The following is a 24,839-nucleotide window of genomic DNA, read 5'->3' on the forward strand; positions in this document are numbered from 1 at the left end:
GTGGCTCTTCACTGCCAATAGACCACTTTGCTGCCTTGCCTCTTATGTAGCAAAAAAAGCGGGGCTTCTGGTATGCATATAAACCTGAGCGTATAAGGACACCCTTCTCCATGAAACCCTCTTCGCTATTTTGATTCTCAGGTCAGTTTTATAGAGTTCCCAGTCAGAAGAAATTTGCTTGTATACCAACTATGTTCTTCTGTGCCATACATCTCCCAACTATTACCACTTACCGTCACATTTATGGTATGGCCAGAACTTGATTTCCACATACAGTTGTACTGAAATTTTGCACTACATATCTCACCAAAAACTTTAATTAATCTATGTTTTGTATGGGAGTAGGTATCGAGTGTTTTCAGTCGCTTTGGCTTACTTCAGTTGCGGTTTTTTTGTTTTGCTTTTTTCGCGTTTGAGCACTAAATAAAAATGCATTTTTAATCTTCATACCTTTTTAATCCAAAATGCAAGCGAAATTTATTAATATAAAAGGTTATTGAAAAAATGTTGCACGCATAAAATAATTAAAAAAATTACCATCTATTCATAATTTTTTTCGTGAACTAGTTAGAGTACTTAATTTATTACTATTTTTTCTTTTTCTATTTGGCACATTTTGTAGCAATTTGTTGATTTGTTTTTACCCTTTAGACAATTATTAATCTTATTTATCTGTGTTTTTAACTTAAATATATGCTTATATGTACATATACATAAGTAGGTATTTTTTAATATACGTATGTGTTTTTATATTTTTAGCAATTGCTTCCTGCAGCTTACTTTTGATTTCACTTTTATTTCAATTTATGTATAATGAAATGCTCTTTCAAAGTAATTCAAAGGAGGTTCTGATTTTAATTCGAATTTTTAATGTTTGCATATCCAGTTGGAAATGTAGTAAATTTTTGTTAGCCTCTTCACTGCGATGCCTATGAAAGCCTAACTAACTAATATTCGAGAGTTTTTCTGAAAGTCTGGAAAGTGATTACTCAGTTTTCTCAGGTTGCCGAATTTAGGCGGTTTTTTCAATTGAGGTTGGAGGAATCCGAATCTGCAATTCATTTTTACCAAGAACGGCAACTGGCTGCGCTTTGGTGAAAACAAACATAAAGAAACATTGTTTTGAAACATTGTTTGCACTTTTCCTTCATGCTCCTTGCTTCTTTTTGCATCGTAGCATACCCTAGCGGTCCCTTTTGGTAAAAGAAAATTACAAATTCAGATTCCTCGGACCCCAAAACCCCTACAGAGGCCTTTGATGGTATAAATATTTGCATTTAAACTACTTTTAATTGTTTTAAGTGCTGCTCTGTGACCACCAACTTTAAATTGAAGAAAACACGCTTAAACCCGCCAACTTGGGAAAACTGAGAAATTGCTTTTCTATATACAATCTGTATACAATCCTAACCTAAAAAAAACTTGGTTCCATAAGTTACCCTGAAAAAAAACTAACTATATTGTACAGTGCTAAAAAAGAGTCCCCACATCTTCCTCGAAGTGCCCGGCACTATGGCGGTTTTTCTGTACTCTGATAGGTAACCGAGAGAGTCAGGATTGATTGACCACACCGTTATTCAACCTAAAATCCAGATTGCCGCTTGGTTATCAGATTAGATATTTACGTATCTGAACGGCATATAAATAGTACAAATTTTTCAACAAAGCCCTATTTCAGAATTTGATTGAAAAATGCCCTAACTCAGAGTTCGGTTCAAAAACGCCCTATCTCAGCACATTTGATAAAAATAAAATTTAAAGACATGTATTTTGCAATGTTCCAAAAATAAAGGGCTTAACATTTATTCGTTTTGGTCCCTGCTCGGTTCTAAGGGAGTTTGCCTAGCCTATGATGATTTTTTTTTCATTTTGCTTATAAATGTGCACGCTTGAGAAGTGCCATAATCACTATTGACAACAGCTAGCATTTCCAGCTGGACGTAACTTATTTACCTTTGAAAAAGAAAAAAAAACTAGAGGTAAAATTATTTTCTACTATCAGACTTTTATAACAAAACTTGATAACTGCTAACATTAACCACACTTTACATCAAAAACCCAAATCAACTCGCATACTTATGACTGCATTTATCCTATAGCTAATCGTGCGAACATATTTACAGTGAATATTGCCTATTTAGACCTAAATTATTTACAATATCAGGGAGAGGCGTTGATTCTATTTGTTCAAGCTTTTCTAATAAACAACACAAATTTCATATATGTATGTATGTATTTACTTTTCATAACAAATCGCTCGTAACTAAACTAAACTGCTTTGGCGGACTGTTATTTTATGTTGCGTTTTGCGCATTTATGTTTATAATGCTATCTTATGCATACATACATACGTATTTCATACTTTCACTGCAAGGTTTATCTACATACACATTCATAACGGTAAACTAATACAAATACTTATACAAAGCATTTTCTTTCTTTCTTTCTTTCTTTTATACTAAATATTTCATAGCTAAACTATTTTCCACTTTAAAGTTTGCTGGGATGTTTAACTTCAAAGGCCGCCAAGCAACTCCTAGGCTACATACATATGTCAGCTGCTAAAAAATACAGTCAACAGTCATTGTCATAGAAACACATTTCGCTAGAGAGGTAACATTTAACTCAGTTATTTGTTTATTTGCTTTCTGCTAATATCATTTTATATCCCAATATTTTTTGTTTGCATATTTAATTAATTTATTGAATTTTTCATTATTACATTTATTTATTGACTCGCGCTAATTAATTTTCTTTTACTACATACTAGATATATTTGTATGTCTTCATTATTTACTTAATTTCCTTTCTTTGCATTTATTTTGATTATAGCAGTACGTATGCGCATGCGCATGTGGAAGCTATAAATTACCTAAATTACGTCTTCTTACCGTTGTAACTGCGGCAGTTCGTATTGTTGTCGTGGTTGTTGTTGTGGCTGCAGTCGTTGCAAGTGACAGCAGCAGCACCAACGCCAGCATAAACATTGTATTCTGTCGCCGACTAAGCGATTGACTACCGTTTTGCTGGTCCGCATCGCTGCCCCGCTCCTTATAGAGACGTCCATTTTGATTGCGCGAACCATCTTCGTGGCGACTATCTTTGAGTGTAGCTTCATTTTTCTAGAGGAAGAGGATTAAAAAAAAATTTTTTTTTTTTGAAAAAAATGTAGCTACTCTCTTTATTACAATTTTAAGATATTTCATAATCTCCAACAAGTACCAGCTGATAAAATAGCAAAATTTTTTATACATACTCAACATCGAAGAAGAAGAAATTGGGAAATGAACACATGTTTCTTGAAATAGTGTCAACGTGGATTAGTGCACAAGTTTATTTGGGTATTGGTTATTAAAAATTTGGATTGATTCTCAACGCATGAAACGGATGAATTAGGCTGGAAGAGAGCTATATTATACTTTATATACCGTTGATTTAAAGAAAAATTTGTTTTCCCATTTGCTTCCTTATAACGAATATACACATTTAATTTTTTTATGGAAGGAAACCGTAATATCTTCGATAAAAAATTCTAAAAAATCAACAGTAATTTTTACCCATTTGAAACTTGTACTTTATTCTACTAGAATTCAATGGGCTCAAAATTAAAGCATTAACTACATTTTCATAAACAAATAACCAACATTAATAAACAAAACAAATAATATTTTAAGACTTGTCAAATGTGGTGTGGTTATAATTTGTTCGACCACTGTATGTAGTACAGCGCAGTCACGTCGCTCATTCGCAAAGTTATCGTTCGCGTTTGTGAGCTTTTTGATCGGCCCTGACGCACAAATTTTTCTGGTCGCTTTGCGCTATATTTGGCGACCAAAACGTCACATGCTTTGATGTCTTTGTATTTTTTTTTGTTGTAAATTTACCCCCCAAAAAAGAGTTTATCTTCAAAGAATAAAAAAATAAGCATGCCACTCAGTTGTTTTCCACAAATGTTTAATTTTAAAAGAATAATTATCAAAATCGGTTCAGTACTTGGCCAGCTAAAGCGGGACAAACATTTTCCATATAAAAATTTGTATACATATATTATAGATGGGTAAGGCTTGTTCTCAGGTTTTTACTTATTTATGTATGTACTTAGTTTTACAGACACCACAAACACATTAGTCTCTTCGGTATACTTCTCTGAAGCTGCCATCATAAAGAGCCACCTAACCTTTTTAAAACAATTTATTAACTTGTTACTTGTGCTCAAGAAATTCTCGTCCCCAATCCCAAAACGCTTTATGAGAATTGAGACGAAGTACTGTCGAACCATTTTGTAAGCGAATCATTACGGCCGATGAAAAATGCATTGACTACGGGAATAATAGCGCTGCGAGAATGGGTACTTTGTGTACGTTCCACAGCAGGATGCAACTGACAGTTGAGTAGATTGTGGGTGTTCGCTTAGAGAGCGCCAGGTTGGCAACCCTTGCATCGACGAAACCAACTAACGTTGGCCAACTCCCAACTTCTGACCCAAGTGAGTCCGACAAAGCTAACTGTTGTATAACCTTACGTTTACACAAGACAAGACAATTGAGAATAAGTATTAGGTGTAAAATTTTTTGAGTAAAGTAGGCGTCCACTCTCTATGACCCATAACAAAAGACTTCAAAGCCTGTACCGAATAAACAAAGGCTATGTGGATTGTTTCTTGGGATTAGAAGGGATTGCCCATTATGAAAGAGCGAACAAAATCCGCCAACAGAAATAGAGTTGTGTTCCATCATGACAATGCCAGGCCACACAAACGAACTTTGCACCGTCTGACCTCATTTGTTTTGGTCTTTTCAAAAATCTCTTGATGGTAAAAAATTGGCCGACCGAAGAGCCGCTGAAAATCACTTGACCAAGTTTTTTGCCGATAAATCACAGAAGTTCTACGGCGATGGAATTATGAAATGGTAATTCAATTTCAAGAAAGATTTTTTTTTTTAATTTACCCATAAATCCGCTGAGAATCTAAAAATAATAATAATTTTATATATTTACCGTGACTTCATTATCATCCTCCCGCTGATTTTTCTTTCCTGGCCTTTCCATTTCTGTAAAGAGAATTCAAAACATTGGTATTAATAAAAAGGAAAATGAAAAAAGAAATATCAGGGAAAGTTAAAAGGGAGATACGGGTTGAAAAAATCGATGTTTACTCTTCTGCGGCCCTTAAATGTATCCAGTGGATGCAAATGAAACAAGTCGCAGTTGTTTAGCTGCATTCGTTTTTTTCACAAATTCACTTGTGGAATATTCTAATACGACGTTTCTACGATTCGTAATTCGCTCTCCTTTTCGTCATTCGCCATCCAATTACCCTTCGAATTACATAATTCGCCATACAAAATTTTGAGAGCGAATTACCTCATTTGTAGGTAATTCAGACCAAATTACCATGCGAATGACGAATGAATCGGTGCCTTCTCTAATATTTATCGGAAATATATTGAAGTTTTCACGGCCTGGTTCCATTTGCTGGCACTTTTTCTAGCTGCTGCAAAATTTATCAATAAAATATCCTCTATATGAATTAAAATTTTATAATAACTTAAATTTTTGCTCCATTCTCGATATTTGCTGTACACAGAAATAATAATAAATAGCGAAGAAGAAGAACAAGAAGTAGAGCTGCCAAACGAATTACGAATGTGTGTCGCGGAAACAGGGTAATGCACGAATTACTTAGAGAGCGAATTACGAATCGTATAATTGTTCTTGTTCGCCAATTTTCTTAGGCTTTGGTAATGTTCCGATAGTGTGCACTTGGGCGATCCCAAAATCCATGTGAAAATAATGAAGTCTGAGTTTTAACGCTCTCACGCTCGAGGATTGTTCTATATCGAAAAAGTTTTCCATGTATTTTATATGGGGAAAAACCATTTTTCGTAGATATGGTATAGAATTCTTGAAAATCAATACTTTATGATCGGAAAACTCTGTTTCTCCGGAAGTCTGGTGAAGAAATTGGTTAAATATTGATTTTGAAGTATTCTGTACCATTTCTGTAAAAAATGGAAAACTTTGAGCGATCTCGAAATATTTTTTGGTTTCAAAATAGACAAATAGGGGTATATTTTAAGACACAGAACAACCTTAGGGGGTGAGAGCATTAAAATTCCGACTTTACTTGTTTGGACCACCCTATGTCTGGTACTGCTGACGGCGAAGTCGAAGTCATTTGCCGTGGAGAGGGGTTTTGTTACGGTTTCCGATTGTTGGGTCAAATATGCCTTCTTTGCAAACCCTGTCGGTAATGCCACCAAGTGTGAGTTTAACGTCGAGGCAGGGGCAGCGCACTTATGCTTCTCCCAAGCGCTCATTGTAACGCTTGGTCTCATGCTCCTCCTTTGTTGGGGCGTTCACACAAATTAGGCTGATATTGTTCAATTTAGGCATTCATCCGCCTAATAAGAAATCTAGAACTGCCATGACTTCACCATTCTATTTCTTCATAATATAGGGGCCGGACATTCCAGATGCATATTCGAATATCGTAGTCCTTGTTTCGTTTGCAGGGTCGTCGCCGTTGAGGTATATAATTATCCGCGGCACATTTGATATTATCATTTGAGGTTGTTTTTGGTTGGCGAATCGTAAGCCTAAAGTACAATCCATTGCTAAGGGATTTTAAAAGATACACATTTTGTATTGATCAATTTGTTCCAAGATAAATAGACGACCGCTTGCAGCCGCACTTATATACTAGTCAATAGACGCTGCTGACTTCAGGGAGCCCTTAAATAGAATAAGTGGGAATAGCCACACCAAATCTCCCTCTATTTCTGCCGTGACAAAAAGCTTAGCTAAAGAACACAACTTCAACTGGGCTTGCGATGTTCTGCATAGCATTGCTTCAATTTGAGCACACTAAACCTGTTCCCCCAACAGCTCTTCTGAATTTTCGGATTATTTGAAGCTTATAGGAAGTGGGTTTTGAGGGATATTAAAAAAAATGAGTTAAAACGTACGGTTTTCAGGTTTTATAAAAAAAGCTAAAAAACAGACACGTATTAGCTAGCCTTAAAATTGGCAAGTACTCCATAATGAAAAATATTTCGGTTCAAATAGCGTAAGTTGCATAAACAAACAAGCCTTAACGTAAGTCACTGCAAGTACCTATTCGTAAAGAGTCTTTGATTTTAGCAAACAAATTACGTTTTTCTTTGGTGCTTACCATACAGTCGTATCGTGCCCTCCGTATCGCCAATACTGTTCTTTGATATGCATTTATAGCCACCGAAATCACTAGTTTGCAAGCGTCTTATATGCAAAATCATCTCTATTGCGTACATATTGTTTTCCTTCTCAGTGAGCATATACCGATCGCCGGCGATAATCATTTCACCTGAAAAATAAAAGTAGATATCAAAAAAAAAAAACAAAAAAAATTAATTTAAAAACGTGCTAAGCATTGTTTGATAAATCTAAGAAAATGTTGGCCAAAGCAAAACTCTCGCTCTACTAAAGAGAATAAAAAAAAACCGACCACACAGGCCAGTGGGACACATTCGAATAGAGTACTAAAAAATGTGCCTTGACAATGTTGCTGCGTGTCAGTTGAATGGGCTAGACTTTTTGCCACTTTTTTTTTTGGGTAAGAATGAACTGTCACGTAGAAAATAGCATGACACTCAGCAATAGGGACCAGTGTGGCAAGTGAATAGTCGGTCAGGTCAGTTCATGAAAGCAGTCACTCACTCACTCACTCAGTCGTTCATTCAAGTGTTGGAGTGCCGAAAATTGCACGTTGCAACTTCATTTATTCGTTGGCACGAAGTCAATAAGCTGCAAATTGTTTCTAGCGTCAAGTTGGCAGATTGCAAGTTGCACTTTTTCTCAGTTCTCAAATTTATTTGGTGATTGTGATTTTCAGTTGCTGTTTTTACTGGCGCTTGCCATTTCGATTCGCAGTTGTAAAACTTTAAATCTTGCTTTGTGTTAAGTCTCTCTTGTGTGTTTGCGCTTTTGTTATTTCGCATTACTTGCTTACCATTTTCACGTTGCCAATAGTTGATGGCTTTCGGTGATGCTTCCACATTGCACACCAATGTGACATCGGTTAAAACGGGCGCACCAACCAATTGATTTGGAACTTGAACCAACGGATGAACTGCAAATGAAGAGAAGAGAAAATATTTATTTTTTTTTGCTTTAAAGAAAGTTTAACTTTTGCACTAATAATTAAAAATATCCTGCCTTGAGCTTAGTATAAATTTGTTCTCTAATAAAGCTTATTTAAGAGGTTTTGTTTTAACGTATGCAAAGAAGAATTACTTGAAAGTCTTTGTATTAGATGGAATTTTTCAAACTTGGATCTTTACCTAAATAACCGGCTTAGAGTAAGTGCTCTTTTACGTGATCCGGTCTTCGTAAATCCTACAGGATATTTGTAAATATTTTATGACGGCAACAATCTGCAATACAATACTGCGTCGAATTTGGAGCACGTACATATGTACATAGTTCCTTCAACCGCGGCCTACGGAGTTTCGACAAGCTTTACAGTCTTGGGGTCTAGTGAGGGAGCAAATACATATTTTCACGAAAGGATCGTTGTTTAACGTTAGAGTTAGAAGAGGTGCTTACTGTCAGGAAATCTTTTCCAACCTCAATTTTTTCCATCCATATCCAGTAGCCTGTTCAACAGCTCTGTACCTTGTAAGAAGATTTTCGTAACTTTTATCAATCAAAGAGGATTTCTTAGGAGGTCTGCGTAAAAAGACCAGGTGAACCTGGATAGGATCGGGCTGACACTGCAAGCAAGACAACGATAGGTCTTAAGCTGGCAGGGGGAGATATTCTCTAACCAGCTAGAATGTCGACGGTTGCGATAGCGATACGATAATTGCCTCTTAACTCATAACAGAATCTTCCCACAGTTAAACTGCGCATTCTAAGGTTTTAGGCAGTATCCGGGAACATTAAGTCTACAACCAGCTTTGGTGATTTGGGTATAGTCGGCTCTCGGCGCCAGGATTTTTTTAAATTACCTTGAAATTTCTAATATATTCTTTTAATAAATATAATAATTTTAAGAGTTTAATACAACGTACAATAACAATATCGGTGCCAAATGAAAGGGAATATTCCGTCGAATTAAAAAAGTTGAAGTTTTTTGGTTCGCAAGGATGAATAGGTATAATTGTTACAAAAATAAATACAAAAATTTTAAATGATATTCCAGGATTAAATGTTAAAAGAAATTTATTTTAGAATATTTTTTAATCTACAGCATTTTACTTTTATTTGATAACTATATTTTTATAGTGCACTGCATTTTTTATGGTTTTTTGAATTAATAACATTTTTGAAATTTCAAAATCCTTTACTATTTTTGTCTTTAAATTGGCGAATAAATTGGATTTATTGCATGAATAACTCAGTGAGGTGGGAGCCCAGTATGTTTGCATGTATGTATTTTAGGGTGGTCCTTAAATGTATTAAGTACATTATTACATCAGATTTCCTCAAGCCCGACATCGATGCTAATATAGTCAAAGATATCACACACAAATTTTGGTCCCGATCGGAGACGGTTTAGGCGTGTCGCACAGGGGTCAAAGTTCAGATTCCTCTATGGAGACTCAAAAAATTTAAATTAATATTTTTTCATCTAATACCTAAAATCGATACTACTAACATCGATGTCAAATATAAATTTTGGTCCCGATTTGAGTAGGGTAAGGTGTAAAAAAAAAATTAATTTAAATTTTTTGAGTCTCCATAGGAGAATCTGAACTTTGACCCCTGTGCAACACGCCTTAGCCGACTCCAATCGGGACCAAAATTTATACGTGATATCTGCGCCTAGGGTAGTATTAGATGAAAAAAAAAAATTTATTTAAATTTTTTGAGTCTCCATAGAGGAATCTGAACTTTGACCCCTGCGCGACACGCCTTAACCGTCTACAATCGGGACTAAAATTTATACGTTATACCTTTGACCGTTGTATTAGCGACTGAGTGGGTGAGACTTAAAATTTAATTTTAAGGGCCACCCTAATGTATTTATATAAAAAAATATTAGTATGATCAAAAAGGTGGGTAGGCACTGCGGCCAATGGCAAAGTTCGTTTACGACCTCTACAGTGTTCGGAGAATGCTTCCGACTAGGCAGAGCATACTTTGAAGTGCTAAACAAAACTTAAGAAAGTTCAATTACATGGCAGTTGAGAAGTGCATGTGCAAAAATTTCATAAATTGCATAAAGGAAATTTTTGCAAATGCAGCAGTACATAGCATGCATTTAGGTGCCCGGTGTTAGCAGTCGCGCATAAACATTGTATGTAAAATTAAATCCCGCACGATGCTATCGAAAAATCATCTAGGCGGCTGTAGTCTTGTGACGCATCACCATAACTACGTCTATGCAGGACAGGCTGCAGCGAACAAAAGAGCAATCTAAAATATATTTTATGTAGAGCCTGCAGTGAAGGTCAGGACGCCTCAAGGAACATGTAAAACAATCGTAGCTCATCAAAAGCTATCTATCTAAGATTTCAAGGCAAGTTAAATTTTGTCGCGAAGGGAAAAAACCGACTTACACAATGGCACCAGTGTCTAGTATCAACTCCGATTTTACGTACATATGTACATGATTTTTTCACGCAACATTCTGGCAGGCTTGCAGTGAAATTCTTCACCAGGAATGTATATGTTTTTATTAACCTACAATGGCGATCAAAAGTGAGTACATGGTGTTTGTTGTTTAATATTTGCAATGTTTTTAAAGCTAATTTTTTTGTTATTTTATAAAAATATGGTTCATGCTTTAATCAAAACCACATAAGTCAAACTCTTAAACATTATACAGAACTTAGAAAAATTAAACAAACTTTCATCTAAATTTTGAACTTTTTATTCGGAATTTTTAGAAAAAATGTTGATCGCCAGTGTACATTAGAGTGGTCCAAAACAATAAAGTCGGAATTTTAATGCCACCACCCCCTAGGATTGTTCTGTACCGAAAATAAATATACCCATATTTTTTCATTTTGAAATCAAAAAATATTTAGGGAGTGCTCACTGCGCTCAAAGTTGTCCATGTATTTTATATGGGGAAAAAACAAATTTTCGTAAAAATGGTATAAAACTCTTGAAAATCAATATCTTACAATCGTAAAACCGTGGTTCTCTTCAGGAGACTTCAAATATTAATATCCAGTTGTTTATTTAACCATTTTCTATGATTAAAGATTTTTTATTGGTCCCCCCATTGCATTTTCCAGGACCTATAAAATATAGTTACCATGAAAAAATGGTTAAAGGAACAATTGGGTATTATGACTGGGAATCTCATGAAGATAAGCAAACTTTTCCGATCGAAAAATATTGATTTTCAAGAATTCTACACTATTTCTACGAAAAGTTGTATTTTCCCCATATAAAGTACATTGAAAACTTTGAGCGCTTTGAGCACACCCTAATTTGTTCTTTTTTTCAAAATAAAAAAATAGGGGTATATTTTTTTTTTGGTATAGAACAATCCTAGGGGCTGGCGGCTTTAAAAATGCGACCTTATTTTTTTTACATACATTTTTGAACCACTTTAGTGTACATACTTATCGAAGAAAATTTATGTTTCCCTTTCGTTGGCTGACAAATTCTTATCGCTAATGCGGCCTAACTATCAAAAATCTGGTATGCGAGCAACAAGCAAAATAGTAAAACCCACAAAGAATACAACAGAAAATTTTCTGCTAGAAATACATCCATTTGTTGCCTACATATCAGCTTGGCAATTTTTCATCATTTACTTTTTCGGGGAAAAAAAGAAGGTTTTATCCTGCATGACCAACGACAAGCAGCTCGCAACAGGCAACATATGGCCAATCAGGCTGATCAAGTGTACAAATACGCTTACAAGCATTCAAACAGATATACATACATAAATACTTGTCCATAATACACCCTGCAGTGAAAAGCCAAAACCAGTCAGAAAAATTACCAGTTCTTTGATTGTCTTTGAATTGCCAAAATCAAAACTAAAATGCTTTTCTTGCAAATGTCGGCTGTGGCTTTTCGTGAAGATTACCGCTTCCGGTTCTGAGATTGCAGGTTCGATTCCGCTTGAGGTGGTTAAGATTTTTCAAACTAACAAGGAAATTGTAGCAGAGATAATTGAAAGTCTTTCGTAAGACGATTGAAAGACACAAGGCGTTACTTTGTTTATTCTGGCACGAAAGTCTTACAAAAACAGCTCTCTTGTCAACTTTCATGCTGAAAAGCTCTTTTGACAGAAAGCCCTTGCGCATGTTTCAAATGGAGATGTTTATAATTTTGCTTGCGCTGTTTCAATAGCCGAGTGAGCAAGGAACTCGCGAGATCGGTGGTTAGAATCCTCGGGCTTCGGAATTATTTTCTTTTTTTTAAATTAATTATCTTGCTGCCGAAAAGAAAAATATTTGTTTTTTATTTTATTTAAGTTTTAGAAAGGTATTTGATTTAAATCGAATTTTCTTTTAATTTTTGTATTGTATTTAGTTAAAAAAGCACAGTTTTATTTTCATAAAATTTTTAGAAACATATTTTATAATTTTTTCTTAATCTATTTTTTTTTTAATTAATCTTCCTTTAATTTTTTCCACTATTTTTTTCTGTTGTTTAGTTTTATTTTTTGTCACTTTAATAATCTTTTGTCCGAGTTGTTTTGAATAAATGAAAAGCGTCAAAAATATGCATACCCTGACGTTTTGACGATTTTATCTATCATATTTTCCTTATGTGTTGTACGCGCTTCACTCGAAAACTAATGCATGCAATTGAATGCAGTTTTCACCGATGTATTGATAGGGGTCTACCTTAAAATATGCAAAGACAAAAGTTGAAGATTTGCCACCTATTTGAAACTTCCAGTTTAAGTAAAGAGGTTTAAGAAGGCTTACAGCCGAAAATACCTTTGTGGAGGTTGCCACATGTTTGAAAATTTTAATTTAATTTTATTGATGAGATAAATTAAATATTGCAATATGGGTATCAAACTGAAGAAGTTTAGGAAAGTCTACTTAAGAAAATATTTTTGAGGAAATTGAAATGTTTGAAAAATTGTATTTAATTAAATTGATAAAATAAATGAAAAGTTACAATGCGGGTATTAAATAATACAAAAGTACTTTTAAGGTGCAGTGTAGCACGCCGGATATTTGCTAGTTTTTTTTTGTATAAAATGTATAAAATATATACAGTAAAAACCACAAGTATATATTTTTTTTGTAATTTCATAAAAAAGTCGCGATAATGTAAAAAAGTTTCACCGAACCCGGAAGTCGGTAATATGACCAAAGGATAAAGCACCCCGACTTGGTAGTTCATATTTTTGCGTTTTACAAAAAAAAAAAAAACATTTCCTAAATTTTAGAAAATGTGGACGGGTGTGTCCTAGACCTAATTTTTAGAAACTTATTTTTTCTATAACTAATATTGTTTTCTGTTTTAATTTATTTTTCTTTTAATTTTCATTTTTGTTGTTTTAAAAAGAAAACATATTTTTTATTTTCTTTTAATTTTTAGACTTATTTACTTCTTTCTCCTTTATTTTTTTTTATATTAATTTTCTTTAAACTTTTAGGTTTCATTGTTCTAAAAACCAAAAATATATATTCTACTTCATTAAATTTTTTTAAAACTTATTTATGCATTTTTTCCTTATTTAATTTAATTTTCTTTTGTAATGTAATTTCCTTTTAATGTTTAGATTTTACTGATTTGAAAAAAATGAAGTAAAATTAATCTCATTTAACTGTTACAAACTTTGTTTCACTTTATTTTTTTTTTTTTTTTTTTAATTTAATGTTCTTTTAATATTTAGGTTTTATTGTTTAAAAAATAGATATGTAGGTCTGTATATATATTTTTAATCTGATTTAATTTTTCATTTTTTCATTTTCTATTTTAGTGCAAAAAAGAGCTTTCAAGTTAGTTGCTAGAGTTGACAATTGTCTTACAAAAGACAATTGCCAGAATTGCACTGTAAAGAAATGTTAATGCGATTTACTTGCGTTTAAATATAACTTAAACACTTTTTGAACTTTCTTTTGGAAAACCCTTAAATAAACAATATAAAATAAAGCGAATTTCAGAATGTAGTTTTCTTTATAAAAAAATTGAAAAATTACAATAAAAAACATCAATTAAAAAATTATAAAAAAATAATAATAAAAAATAATAATAAAAAATAATAATAATAAAAAAAATGTTTAATGTAACCGGGCATTCGAACCTCGGATCTCTCAAATGGCATGTTAGTGCTTTGCTTTTTCGGCCATTGCGACTTTTGTGGTGGCACGAACAAAATGGTATGTACTTATTCCTTTCATGGGTGATGGGTGGTTCGGGCAGACTATCCCGCCAACTGGTGTGATGCTACTAGTATTTCTGCAAGTAGGTGCTGATGCATAGCTGGACAATTGACATTGGCCATGTTAAAAATACCAGTTTCTGGCATGGAAAATGGATTAAAGACAAACTAGCTGAGCTGAAAAGCTTTCCCTACAGGGTAGTTACATATGTATGTATGTACATATGTATATAGGTTAGGTTAGGTTACAAATATAGAAACAAACCAAAGAAGTAGCCACTTACTCGTAAAAGTATAAAGAAAATTTGTTGAATTCTTCACAAGCATCTGTGTGAATGAATTGCATGTGGGTTTGTTAATATACATACATACATACATACACATTAGCGTGGGCCGAAAATCCGCTGTTTTAAAAATTTTGATTGGTAACAGCAAAAATATGCTTAATTATGTTCTTAAAACAATCTGTGTGAAAGATGACAGTTTTTGGCTCGCCCAAGTCCATCAAAGTTCACGTGGTAAAAAAATTTGTTCTTAGCTTACTTGGATTCTCTACAAAAAAGAACTAATATTTTCAAGGATACGTGCAATTTTAGTAAAAGATTTTATTAATTAATGTATTTATTAATTTTTATTTTTTGAGCTCATTGAACTTTGATGGACTTGGGCGAGCCTAAGATATTGACCAAAAATTGTCATCTTTCACACCGATTGTTTTTAGAGCATAATGAACCATATTTTTGCTATTATCAATCGAAATTCTAAAAAAAAGCGGATTTTAGGCCCACGCTAATACACATCTAATATATGATTTTGCTAGTTGCACGCTTGTTTGAAACTTTGTTGCTGCTGTGGTCTTTGGTCAACCATAGCACTGATCATTGTTGTCTCTAACTCTTGTTGCTTCAACTACTTTTGTTGCTATTGTTAGCAATTTGACTTATTGACTTTTCGTTCAGTCGGCTATCCGGATGATGTTAAATTTTGTATGTATGTTTATGGTAGCCTTTGTTGCTCTATCTCTAGTATTTACTCCCACTAGCTGTCTAGAAATGTTGGCAGAGATTATTGGCGGAGTGTGCCAGTGAATTGGTAGTGGTATGAACTTATATCGATGTACTAAATACATAAATACATATGTACATATATATGCATGCCCATATTTAAGTTGTGCATATATACTTAGATTCATTCATATGTGCACATGAATCAATGTGCTTGTTTGTAAATATGTTATGCTTTTTTAATGATTCCACCCAATGTAACCACCAGCTTGGTTGGTGTGTACGCTTTCGATGAAGTTTGTTTATTGACGATTTTGTATAGAGATAATGGCAACAGCTGTTGCTTATGTATGCCTGACATATCCCAGTGGGAATTAGGAGCACGTAATAATACCTTATTAGCAACTTACTCTTCACCTGGCAGTCATTACCATTTCCCTGCCGAACGTCCCTTACTTTTACAAAGGCATGGCCGCCTTATGTAAGTATGAATTTAGAATGTACATTTGGTATCAGACATACTTCTGAGCCGCTTTACAAAGTAAGTTACGTGTAATGCAGAGCAGTCGTTCGGAGTAGTTCGGTGCTTGGAAATAACTTCGGCTGCACGTTATTTTGCAAGTGACAACGTAATGTGTCTTCGGAGGTGTTCATTTTGCCCTTTACTAGTAGATGACATTGGCCATGATGACAATTTTGGTACTAAAAACTGAAAGAAAACATGGCTTACCTCGCAAGGTGCTTACCTATTTTCCCAGTGGGATGTAATTTTACGTACACATATACACATTGTTATGTGTATTTGGGCTGAAGGTATTTCTTTAAAAAATTGATTTGGTAAATTTATAAAAGAGGTATTGGCGTTTGGGTACAATAAGTGATTGCGAATAACTAGTGCAGTACGGTAGATCGAGTATCCGGAATTTCTGGAACCTTAGCGAAAAACGAAATTCCTCAACATCTTACTCAATTAGCCCATGCCCCGACGAGAGTGAAGGACATGTCCCGGAGATCTGTAGATGCCCCTCTAAGAGTGACTGGAGCGCACATGCCCTTTGACGATTTCTATCCACGTCGAAACACCCGACAACCGACTGAGACTGATTAATTTCGCCGATGATAGATAACAAAAAAGCTGACGGCATCCCGGCTGAGCTTTTTTTTAAGTGCGGCGGCGAGGAGATTTAAGCTGAATGCAACAGCCCATGCATGACGACGAAAAAGAAGTGCGTATATGTCGCCAGGTCTGATTTCGGTATTTCTGCGAAACAAAACACGGCTATGCAAAACTGCGTTGAATAATATTACCATCTCCATAAGAATGGAAAATGTTACTCATATGCCAGGTACGAGTACGGCTATGGATGTTATCGCACACCTAGATCTAAAGTGCGATCAACTCAAAAAAAAAATGTTGAGCAATTTTTTTGCATAAATAAATTCATAGCTCTTACATCCAATTAATGGAAATATTTTTTTCTTTATGAATATATACTTTAACCAAAAAAACTTTTGTTGTACCTATTTTTGTATTAATCGCTTAATCTGTACGATACAGAAGCGGTTAAATTTCCCTCCATGAATTTTGAGTTAGCTCACTTTTGATCTACATATACATATATGTGCGATATGGCGTATGAGTAACAATATTTCCTGCTTCTATTTCATAAAAAAAAATTATTGATTATCATTTATTTATCTTTTTGATCAATATTCATCTTTAGTAGCTTAATTTTTTGGCAAGAGAACATGCGTTAGTACAAATAAAAAAAAAATATCCTGAAAAAAAAATATCGTGGGAAAATGACCTGATCTGGGAAACCGATATACGGATCCATAACACCGTGCGACAATCAATTTTACATACGAAAACATCAATATATTCACAAAACTGGGTGCTAAATATAGTAAAACTGCATTTTTAGTTTTGATCTCGGACGTCAGGATTGAAATATCAAGAATATGATTTAATAAAAAAATGATTTAAAAGATTCGGTGCATTGTAGAGTAACACTATGGGTATCAATTAGAAGGAAAAATTCCGTAGAATAGAAAAAAAAATTAATTTTTGGGTGCGAATAAGTATTATAAATGTCCTTTTAAAACTTTATCCTTGAATATCCTTGGAAATTTCCAATATTTATTTTTGGAAAAAATAAATGTCAAGGACTAATATGGTAACTACCACATCCTCGAATTTCGTCCTTCTAACTTTTTTAGCTATAGATAAAATTGATAGTTACAATATACATAAATGAAGACACTGGAATCATTATTATGGAACCATGTATGCGCTCTAAAAGAACGACCTGACCGTATGATGCACGGTTTAAATATTTTAATTGTTTTGTATACAAGGGCGTAGCCAGCCTTTCACCTAGGGGGCCAGGAGTCTATATAGAGGGAAAAATTTTTTTAATACATTTTTTTTTGTGTATATAAATAAATAGACATTTTTGGGTTAAAGAAAATACAAGTTTTCTAGTATCCTTTACAACGATTGCAATTTTTTAAAAATCGGTAAGTAATTTTTTGGAATTTGTTTTTTTTATAAAAAAATGTACTTTTTGCCTTTAAATGTTTTTTTCACACATTTCATATATATGAAATATACAAATATGCATACTAGAAAAAAGGGGGTTTAATCGGCTTTACAACGATACCAAATTTTTAAAAATAGGTTAGTATTTTTTTGCGATTTTTTTTTAAGGTATTGCGGCATATTCTGGATTTCGTACGAATCGAAAATTTGAAATTTTTGTATAGAAAATGATACGAAAATTTCATGATTTTCGATTCGTAATAAAACAAGAATATGCCCCATTTTTTCGATAGTGTCAAAGGAGTTTGGTTTGACATCTGACAACTTACAGCATATTGTTCTACTGTTTCCTCTCGTAATAACGGAACGGGCATATATTTATGTTCTGAACATGGGTTGCCTTGTGCTCTTTTTTCACAAAGAACTTTAGGAAACTGTTGTCGAATTAAATGGTTGCGCATACGCCGTGTACTAACATTAATAGTGGAATAAATTTTATGGAATTTTTTGTTGAAATATTTTAAATCTAAGGTAAATTTCGAAACACCTTCGTATTTCCTGACTGTTTTATCTACAGCAGTATTACATATATTTTTAGTTTTAAGCTTTGACTTTATTTTTTTTGCTTGTCATTTCCAGCTTGTTTTGGTATTTGCATGGCTTTAGCATATGTGCATGCACTTGTATGTGTGTAATACTATGTATGCCAAAGCCAACGTTTTTTTATGTTTTAATACTGGGAAACCGTTGCTAAGCTCGCATGCATGCGTCAAATAAATAGAACTCCACTCGAACGAAAGGATATTGAATCAAGTAGTTAACAAACTTTTTGTGATTTTGCACAGCGCGTGTATGCAGTGTGGTGCTACTACTACAGGTACGCTATGCATAAATATGTAGAAGCTACAAGTGCTGCTGCCAACATGTATCTACATTAGAGTGGTCCAAAAAATTTTTTTTTCCGTGAAAGGGTTTGGGGCACCTTCCAGAAAGAGGTGCCGGTACCAAACTTTACGTTTCTAAGCATATATTTACAGGATGCTCACAATGCTCATATTTTACTCTAGAAATATTGTGTTCCTACATATATTAGTCAAACAATTGGTTCAGCAACCTAATAACATTTCAAATTTAAATTATTAAAAAATAATATCACAAACTTCAGTTGCCGTGGCAACAGTAGCTTTTTATGAAAATCGCCAATATTTTTGCCAGTTTCACAGCGATCCAGTAGCGCATTTCAAGATTATTGAGCACTCTGTATTGGTGGCAGTAGAAAATCGAAATTTGGTATAGATATTAAAAAAATAATTTCTAGGTTGACATTTTTTCCCCCATACAAAAATTGGGTCACTCTAATGTACATGTGTACATACGTAATATAGCAATACGGTTTTTAAACGTGCAAGCGTAGAGGTACTCAATAACCCACTTGGCTGATATAAGCGGAGCAGTGTTTCAAACTACTGAAAGTTTTGCCAGTCTTACGTTTATACTGGCTTTAAATGAGTTTGTGAAATTGACGGGAAATTTCAATGAAGGATAAAGTGGAAGTAGAGAATGCCGAGCCAGACTATTTACAATTTTACTTTTTTCAAATGTGAACAACATTTAAGCTGGCGGCTAGCAAAATTATCTACACTTTCGATAAGCTTATGTTTTTTTTTAATCTTAATGATCTATTTATATATACCTATCTTTTTTTTTATAAAATAATTTTGCTTTTTTCAACTTACAATGCACTTGCAGCTTCATGCGTTTGCTCACCGACGGCGGTACACCATTCGAGGCGATGCACATGTAAGCGCCCATTTCGCTGCGTGTCACTTTGGACAGTGTTAGCATTTCACCTTCGACTGCCAAAGCTGAGAAAAAGAGAAGAGGAGAAAAAATAAATGCAATATATTTAATATTGTAAATATCCACATATCTTTGTTTCCATTCAAGAAAAAGTTGAAAAAAAAACGCCTCGGCCTCTACTCACCTTTGGTTTTTTGATGAGCACCATTACGCGCGATAATTTCACGTCCGTCCTCGCGTCGCCAGGTAATTTTTGGTTTCGGATGCCCTCGCGCGCGACACACCAACTTCGCTGAGCCACCTTCTGGCACCATCATGTCGCCAGATGTTTCCTCGTTGACTATATCTGGTGGTATAACCACTTCCAGTGTGGCTGTCTGTTGTAAGGAATTTTAAAGTTAACCAACTCTCTAATTTGCAAATTTTCAATGGAAATATTTGTGTTGGTGACTTAGTGTTTAAAAAAATGAAAAAAGATAATGCTGGCCTTATCTATGGTTTGTAGAGGAGTTTACAAACTTCATAAGACTGCGGATATATTTTTTTTAGATTCTGTCTGGAAGAGTAACTAAGTACAGCGCTGAAAGCTCCCGAAAGTCTTTCGCCCTGAAAAGAAACCCACCGGGACATTTGTCCTTTTGAAAGGGATTTAAATACCTGACGGGGTCTATTTAGGCTGAAAATTTATTAGTTGCAAACTTATTTCTAATATTATTGCTGATATACAACACAAATTAGCTAGAAAGTAGACAAAGAAGCTCCTGTTTATAGCTGATTCAACCAGGAACCGTAACAGTTACAGCTTTTATTAAAAAAATCACTCTTTAACAATTATTTTTTGACTTTTATTTAATTACTCCTTAAATAATAATTTTTCTGATTTTTATCTCATAAATTCAAAATAACAGTTATTTTTTATTTCTATCTAAATAATCTGCACATAACAGTTATTTTTGATTTTTAAATTATATAAATTAGATAACAGCTACTGAAGACTTATTTATAAAAGTCATCAATATAAATCAGTCCTGACTTATTTTAAAAAGTCATTTTTATAAGTCGTAGTAAACTTTGGTTGTCCAACACCTCCTTAACTACGGAAACTGTATGTATGATTTCTAAAATAAAAGTCGGTGGCTGATTTTTATTGATGACTTTTATAAAGTCTTCAATAATTGTTATCTAAGACGTATAATATAAATATCAAAAATAACTGTTATTTGCAGATTATTTAGATAAAAATCAAAAATAATTGTTATTTTAGATTTGTAAAATAAAATACAAAAATATGTTATTTTTTTTTTAAATTTTGCATAAAAGTTCTAAATAAAAATTTATTTCCAAATTTGATTCTCGGAGAAAAAAGAAATCGTTTGGTATGTATCACTTAGTTGTAGAACTTTTCCTTCATAGTGAATTTTTCATTGACAGTTTTTATCAATAACTGTTATGTTCGGTCCCTGGATTCAACAACTGATTGTTTACCACTTGACCACTTGCTTGGCTAGATTAAAACTTTTTAGAAAAGCGTACTTCTTTTCAAGTTCGATCTTTCTATAGAGTGGGGGTAGTCTTGAAAATATTTGCCTTTGTTGGATGTAGAAGTTCGCAGGGTTCAATTGCATTATACCAAAAATCGCCCTAACGCACGTTACCATTACATAACATGGGCTTAGGTCTCAATTTGAAGAACTTCGCCTATAATAATGAGACAATGAAATACAATTGGTGTAACGCTGTCTAGTAGTCTTGAATTCTTTCCATGACCTAGATTAGATGAAAAAACTCATTTGGAAATCCAACAGTTTATTTAGTGGCATTGAGTGTATGTGCCGAGCAATAACTGCTCAGAAGTTTCAACTGAATTTACCAAAAAACAAAGCATGAATTGTTAGAACAGATACCGAGTTTTATCGCTGACTACTTAATCTGCAGTGACCTGTTTAAATATCTTTAAAAACTCTTAATATGTTATTAGAGAGTTTATTAAGCTTGACAAATTGTTATCTTTCTTGTGTACATATCCCTCAATAGCTTATTCGTCTACCGCTGCTTAGAAACATGATTCGAGTGCTGCTCTCTATTCGTTCTCTCCTAAGCTCTTTCCTTATGGGGTGTGGTCTAATTTGTGTTATTGCTGCAGCCTTCATAGAAAACATGTCTGTCCCATCGTTTCCTTATATGTCTTTATGACCCACCAAGGCATTAAGAAAGGGAAGGGCATTAAGAGGGATTCTAATTGAAATAGTTTTGCTGAAGATTTATATCTAAACCAGTGAGGCACAGAGAGAGCTTTTACTCTGTGCGCCTCCATATAAAATCTACAGAGGGCCTTGAAGAGATCCGCCGGCGGGCGCTGTTTTGAGCAGTAGGGCAGTGCACCTTGGGTGTTACACTGTCAAAATGGGACTGTAACACATTATGTTCTGTAGCAGCTGTAACTCTTCGGAATGAGGGTACCCTCTCTATTAGTTATAGCTTAGCACAGTAAATTCACATCAACGCTTTGAATCGGACAAAGAAGCTTTATGACTTTATTTATTCTCACTGGCTATTAAAGCTTAAATAGCTTTTGTTTAAAAAACGCTTATCACCACCGAAAAAATAGGTCCACCTCATGAGAAATAAGTCGTAAATTCCAGTGATGAAAATTAAAGTCCACTAAAAAGGCACATCATTCATAAGCTTTATGCGTCAGCTGTCTCAATGTTTGCTTGCAACTGCCACAGCCAGCTAATACTGGCTTTGCCGACTATATATATGGTGCAGCGTGCTGTCTACTTTGTCAACACTCTTGATGCCTACAGTTCACTTTGTGTGTGGTGGTTGCCAACAGCAAGCCAAGCTAATATCAACGCATATGGGAACGAAAATCTATATAGTATGAGAAAATGTACGAGTAGAGCTACATACATTCGCTACAGTTTGCTTGCATTCTGCCACACATCAACCGTATTGTATTGACTGTGTCTCGTGCACAGCACAACTCAAATAGCGCATAAAAAATTGAAGTGCGCTCATATGTCGCCACTTTAGTGCTACGCCTCAAATGTAGTGAGAGTAGTTGTGCGGTAGTCACTTTGCCCTCAGCGCAACCTCTGAGCCAGTCACCACTTGTCATTGTACCACTTAAACTCTTTTACTTTAACTGTTTTACTGTGCAGTCGTCATACGTTATTGGCTTAACACTCGAGGCATTGCGTTGATGTTGCCTCTGGTCCTCTTCCTCTACCAATGCTCGTACGCAGTGAAAATAAAATATTTGTAAACACTTGTATGTAGTATTTACAAATATATACACAGATTTTTACGTATTTATACATAAATGCATGTGAATGTGAATGTTTATTGTTGTTGTTTATTTATTTTTTACGATTATTGTTTACTTTTGTTATTTAAGCTTTTATTGTCATTGCCCTTGATGTAGTTGGTTCCCTTTTCACATTCGTACCAAGGCATATGACTTGATGGGCTTATAGTATGCCTGCTTTGTTTTAATATTATATCGCCTTTCAATCCTTTTGGCCTTTATGCCAGGAGTATTTCTGCTTTTGAGTGTTTGCTGGTTGATTCAATTGTTTGAAGGGGCGAAAATACACTTGGGACATGAAAGAGTTTTTTTTTACTCGTGTTTTGTATTTGTGAAATCGCTTCCTGTCATCAAAGGTGAATACCGCTTTATTTGCTGCCAATTCGAGAAGTAAATTCAAGTGAACCCAAAAACTCATCATTCATTTCTTTATCCCTCGCAGGATACATACATATTTACTCTTCAGTTGCAAAGAGTTAGGAGAACGCTTTAAACATTTGCCTTAATTTTTAGGCACAATTTTATCTATGCAAAATTGTAAAGAGATATAAGGTTTTGCGTTGTTTTCAGCGAAGCTCGCTGCTTCAAAACGTGCGTTAGCTAGTGAGAAAAAACTTTCCTTCTAAGGGACTCATCGAAATACTTTCAAAAACTTCGAGATCCCTCCCCGCAAACATATTCTGAGCGTTCAGAATATATGAGTCCGAAAGGTGTCCTAGGTAGGTAAGAAATATGAGTTTCAAAAACAAAAAATTTTTTACTCTTATATGAATCTTTTAGGATTCATATATGAGCCAAGTTATGAGCCAGCACCTTGTGCCAATATAAAAACAATAAAGATTTGAAATTTATATCTAAACTTGTTTATACAGAAATTGAAAATAATTAGAAAACAAAAAAATGAACAAAATTTAGCTTCAGCTGCTGCTATTGAATGCATGTTGGAATGTGTATATGCATGTAAGTATGTATGTATGTTATTTGCAAGGACTTTTTGCGGAATGCCTTTGCAAATATAGTGAGTTGAATAAGACTCAAAGAGCAACCTAAAATAAGAGTCCGAATGTAGCAATTTATGAGGCCGATAAGGGTCTCAAAAAGAGTCATATATGAGGCCAAAACTTGTTTTAAAAGAGTCCAAAATGAGCCGTATATGAGGCCAATAAGAGTCCAATATGACTCATATTGAGGCTCATTTGATGTATGAATTTAAGCTCATATAAGTCACATTCGTAGGAAGGGAAACACACTCATATCGGACTCTTAAATGAGCTCATTATGAGCGTAATTGCTCCGAAATAGGACTCCTTAAAGACTCATTTATGACTCCAAATGTTTGCTGGGCTATAATATTTTCGAAAGTGTGAAAGTATGGAGAGTGAGATAGAGAAAAAAATAAATACTTCCAAGTAGCTTCTAACCAGTTGTTGCGAAATAGTATCTTAGACCCAATGTTAAAATGCCTTGATTAAATTTTGAGAGATAGCTTACGAGTATAAGCATGAAGGATAGCTCCAGGGCAATTTTCCTCCACAATCCTATTTGCCTTCATTTTGAAAACATTGAATGTAATTATTTCAAAATTAAAAACAATTTATAGAGCAGGGTGCCCTGGGTGTAAGTTCCACATTAAACACACAGATCTGGATTTATACCGCGATGGTAAGTGCAATTATTTTCTGCGGATTAGAAGTTTGGTGAGATGATCTAAAAAAGAGTAAACGCCAGGAAAACGAAGAAAGTTCAATCGTCAGCTTCTCTACTGACTACACTGTTGGGAAAATCTCAAGTTTTGAAATTACAAGAAAAAAACACCGTGGCACATGACCTTAATTTTGGTTCGTATATTACTGATCTGTATACCGTTTTTTAAGATCAGGTCATTTT

The 24,839-nt window shown here is 34.3% G+C and overlaps 2 protein-coding genes across 4 annotated transcripts in view; one reads left to right on the top strand and one right to left on the bottom strand.

Annotated features, from left to right (window-relative positions):
• Positions 1-24,839, top strand: part of LOC118733374 (protein misato) — a 434,582-nt gene that overhangs the window by 71,807 nt on the left and 337,936 nt on the right. For 2 of the 3 annotated variants that reach the window (XR_004992243.1, XR_004992246.1), the window contains one exon: positions 2,474-2,613. The exons of the other annotated variant lie outside the window; for it this stretch is intronic. The gene's annotated coding sequence lies outside the window, so the exon portion shown is untranslated. The remainder of the gene's footprint in view (positions 1-2,473; positions 2,614-24,839) is intronic. 3 annotated transcript variants of the gene reach the window in all.
• The window catches only part of LOC118733375 (protein amalgam), a 62,387-nt gene continuing 40,275 nt past the window's right edge, over positions 2,728-24,839 (bottom strand). The window contains exons 4-9 of the mRNA XM_036462740.1: positions 19,827-20,019; positions 19,579-19,707; positions 7,991-8,110; positions 7,175-7,345; positions 4,999-5,051; positions 2,728-3,122 (exon numbers count right to left, since the gene is read on the bottom strand). Of these exons, the coding sequence (XP_036318633.1) occupies positions 2,862-3,122; positions 4,999-5,051; positions 7,175-7,345; positions 7,991-8,110; positions 19,579-19,707; positions 19,827-20,019 (927 nt within the window). The 3' untranslated portion in view covers positions 2,728-2,861. The remainder of the gene's footprint in view (positions 3,123-4,998; positions 5,052-7,174; positions 7,346-7,990; positions 8,111-19,578; positions 19,708-19,826; positions 20,020-24,839) is intronic.

The sequence above is a fragment of the Rhagoletis pomonella genome, unplaced genomic scaffold (genome assembly GCF_013731165.1).
Source record: "Rhagoletis pomonella isolate Grant_MI unplaced genomic scaffold, Rhpom_1.0 Rhpom_scaffold_00002, whole genome shotgun sequence".
NCBI lineage: Eukaryota > Metazoa > Arthropoda > Insecta > Diptera > Tephritidae > Rhagoletis > Rhagoletis pomonella.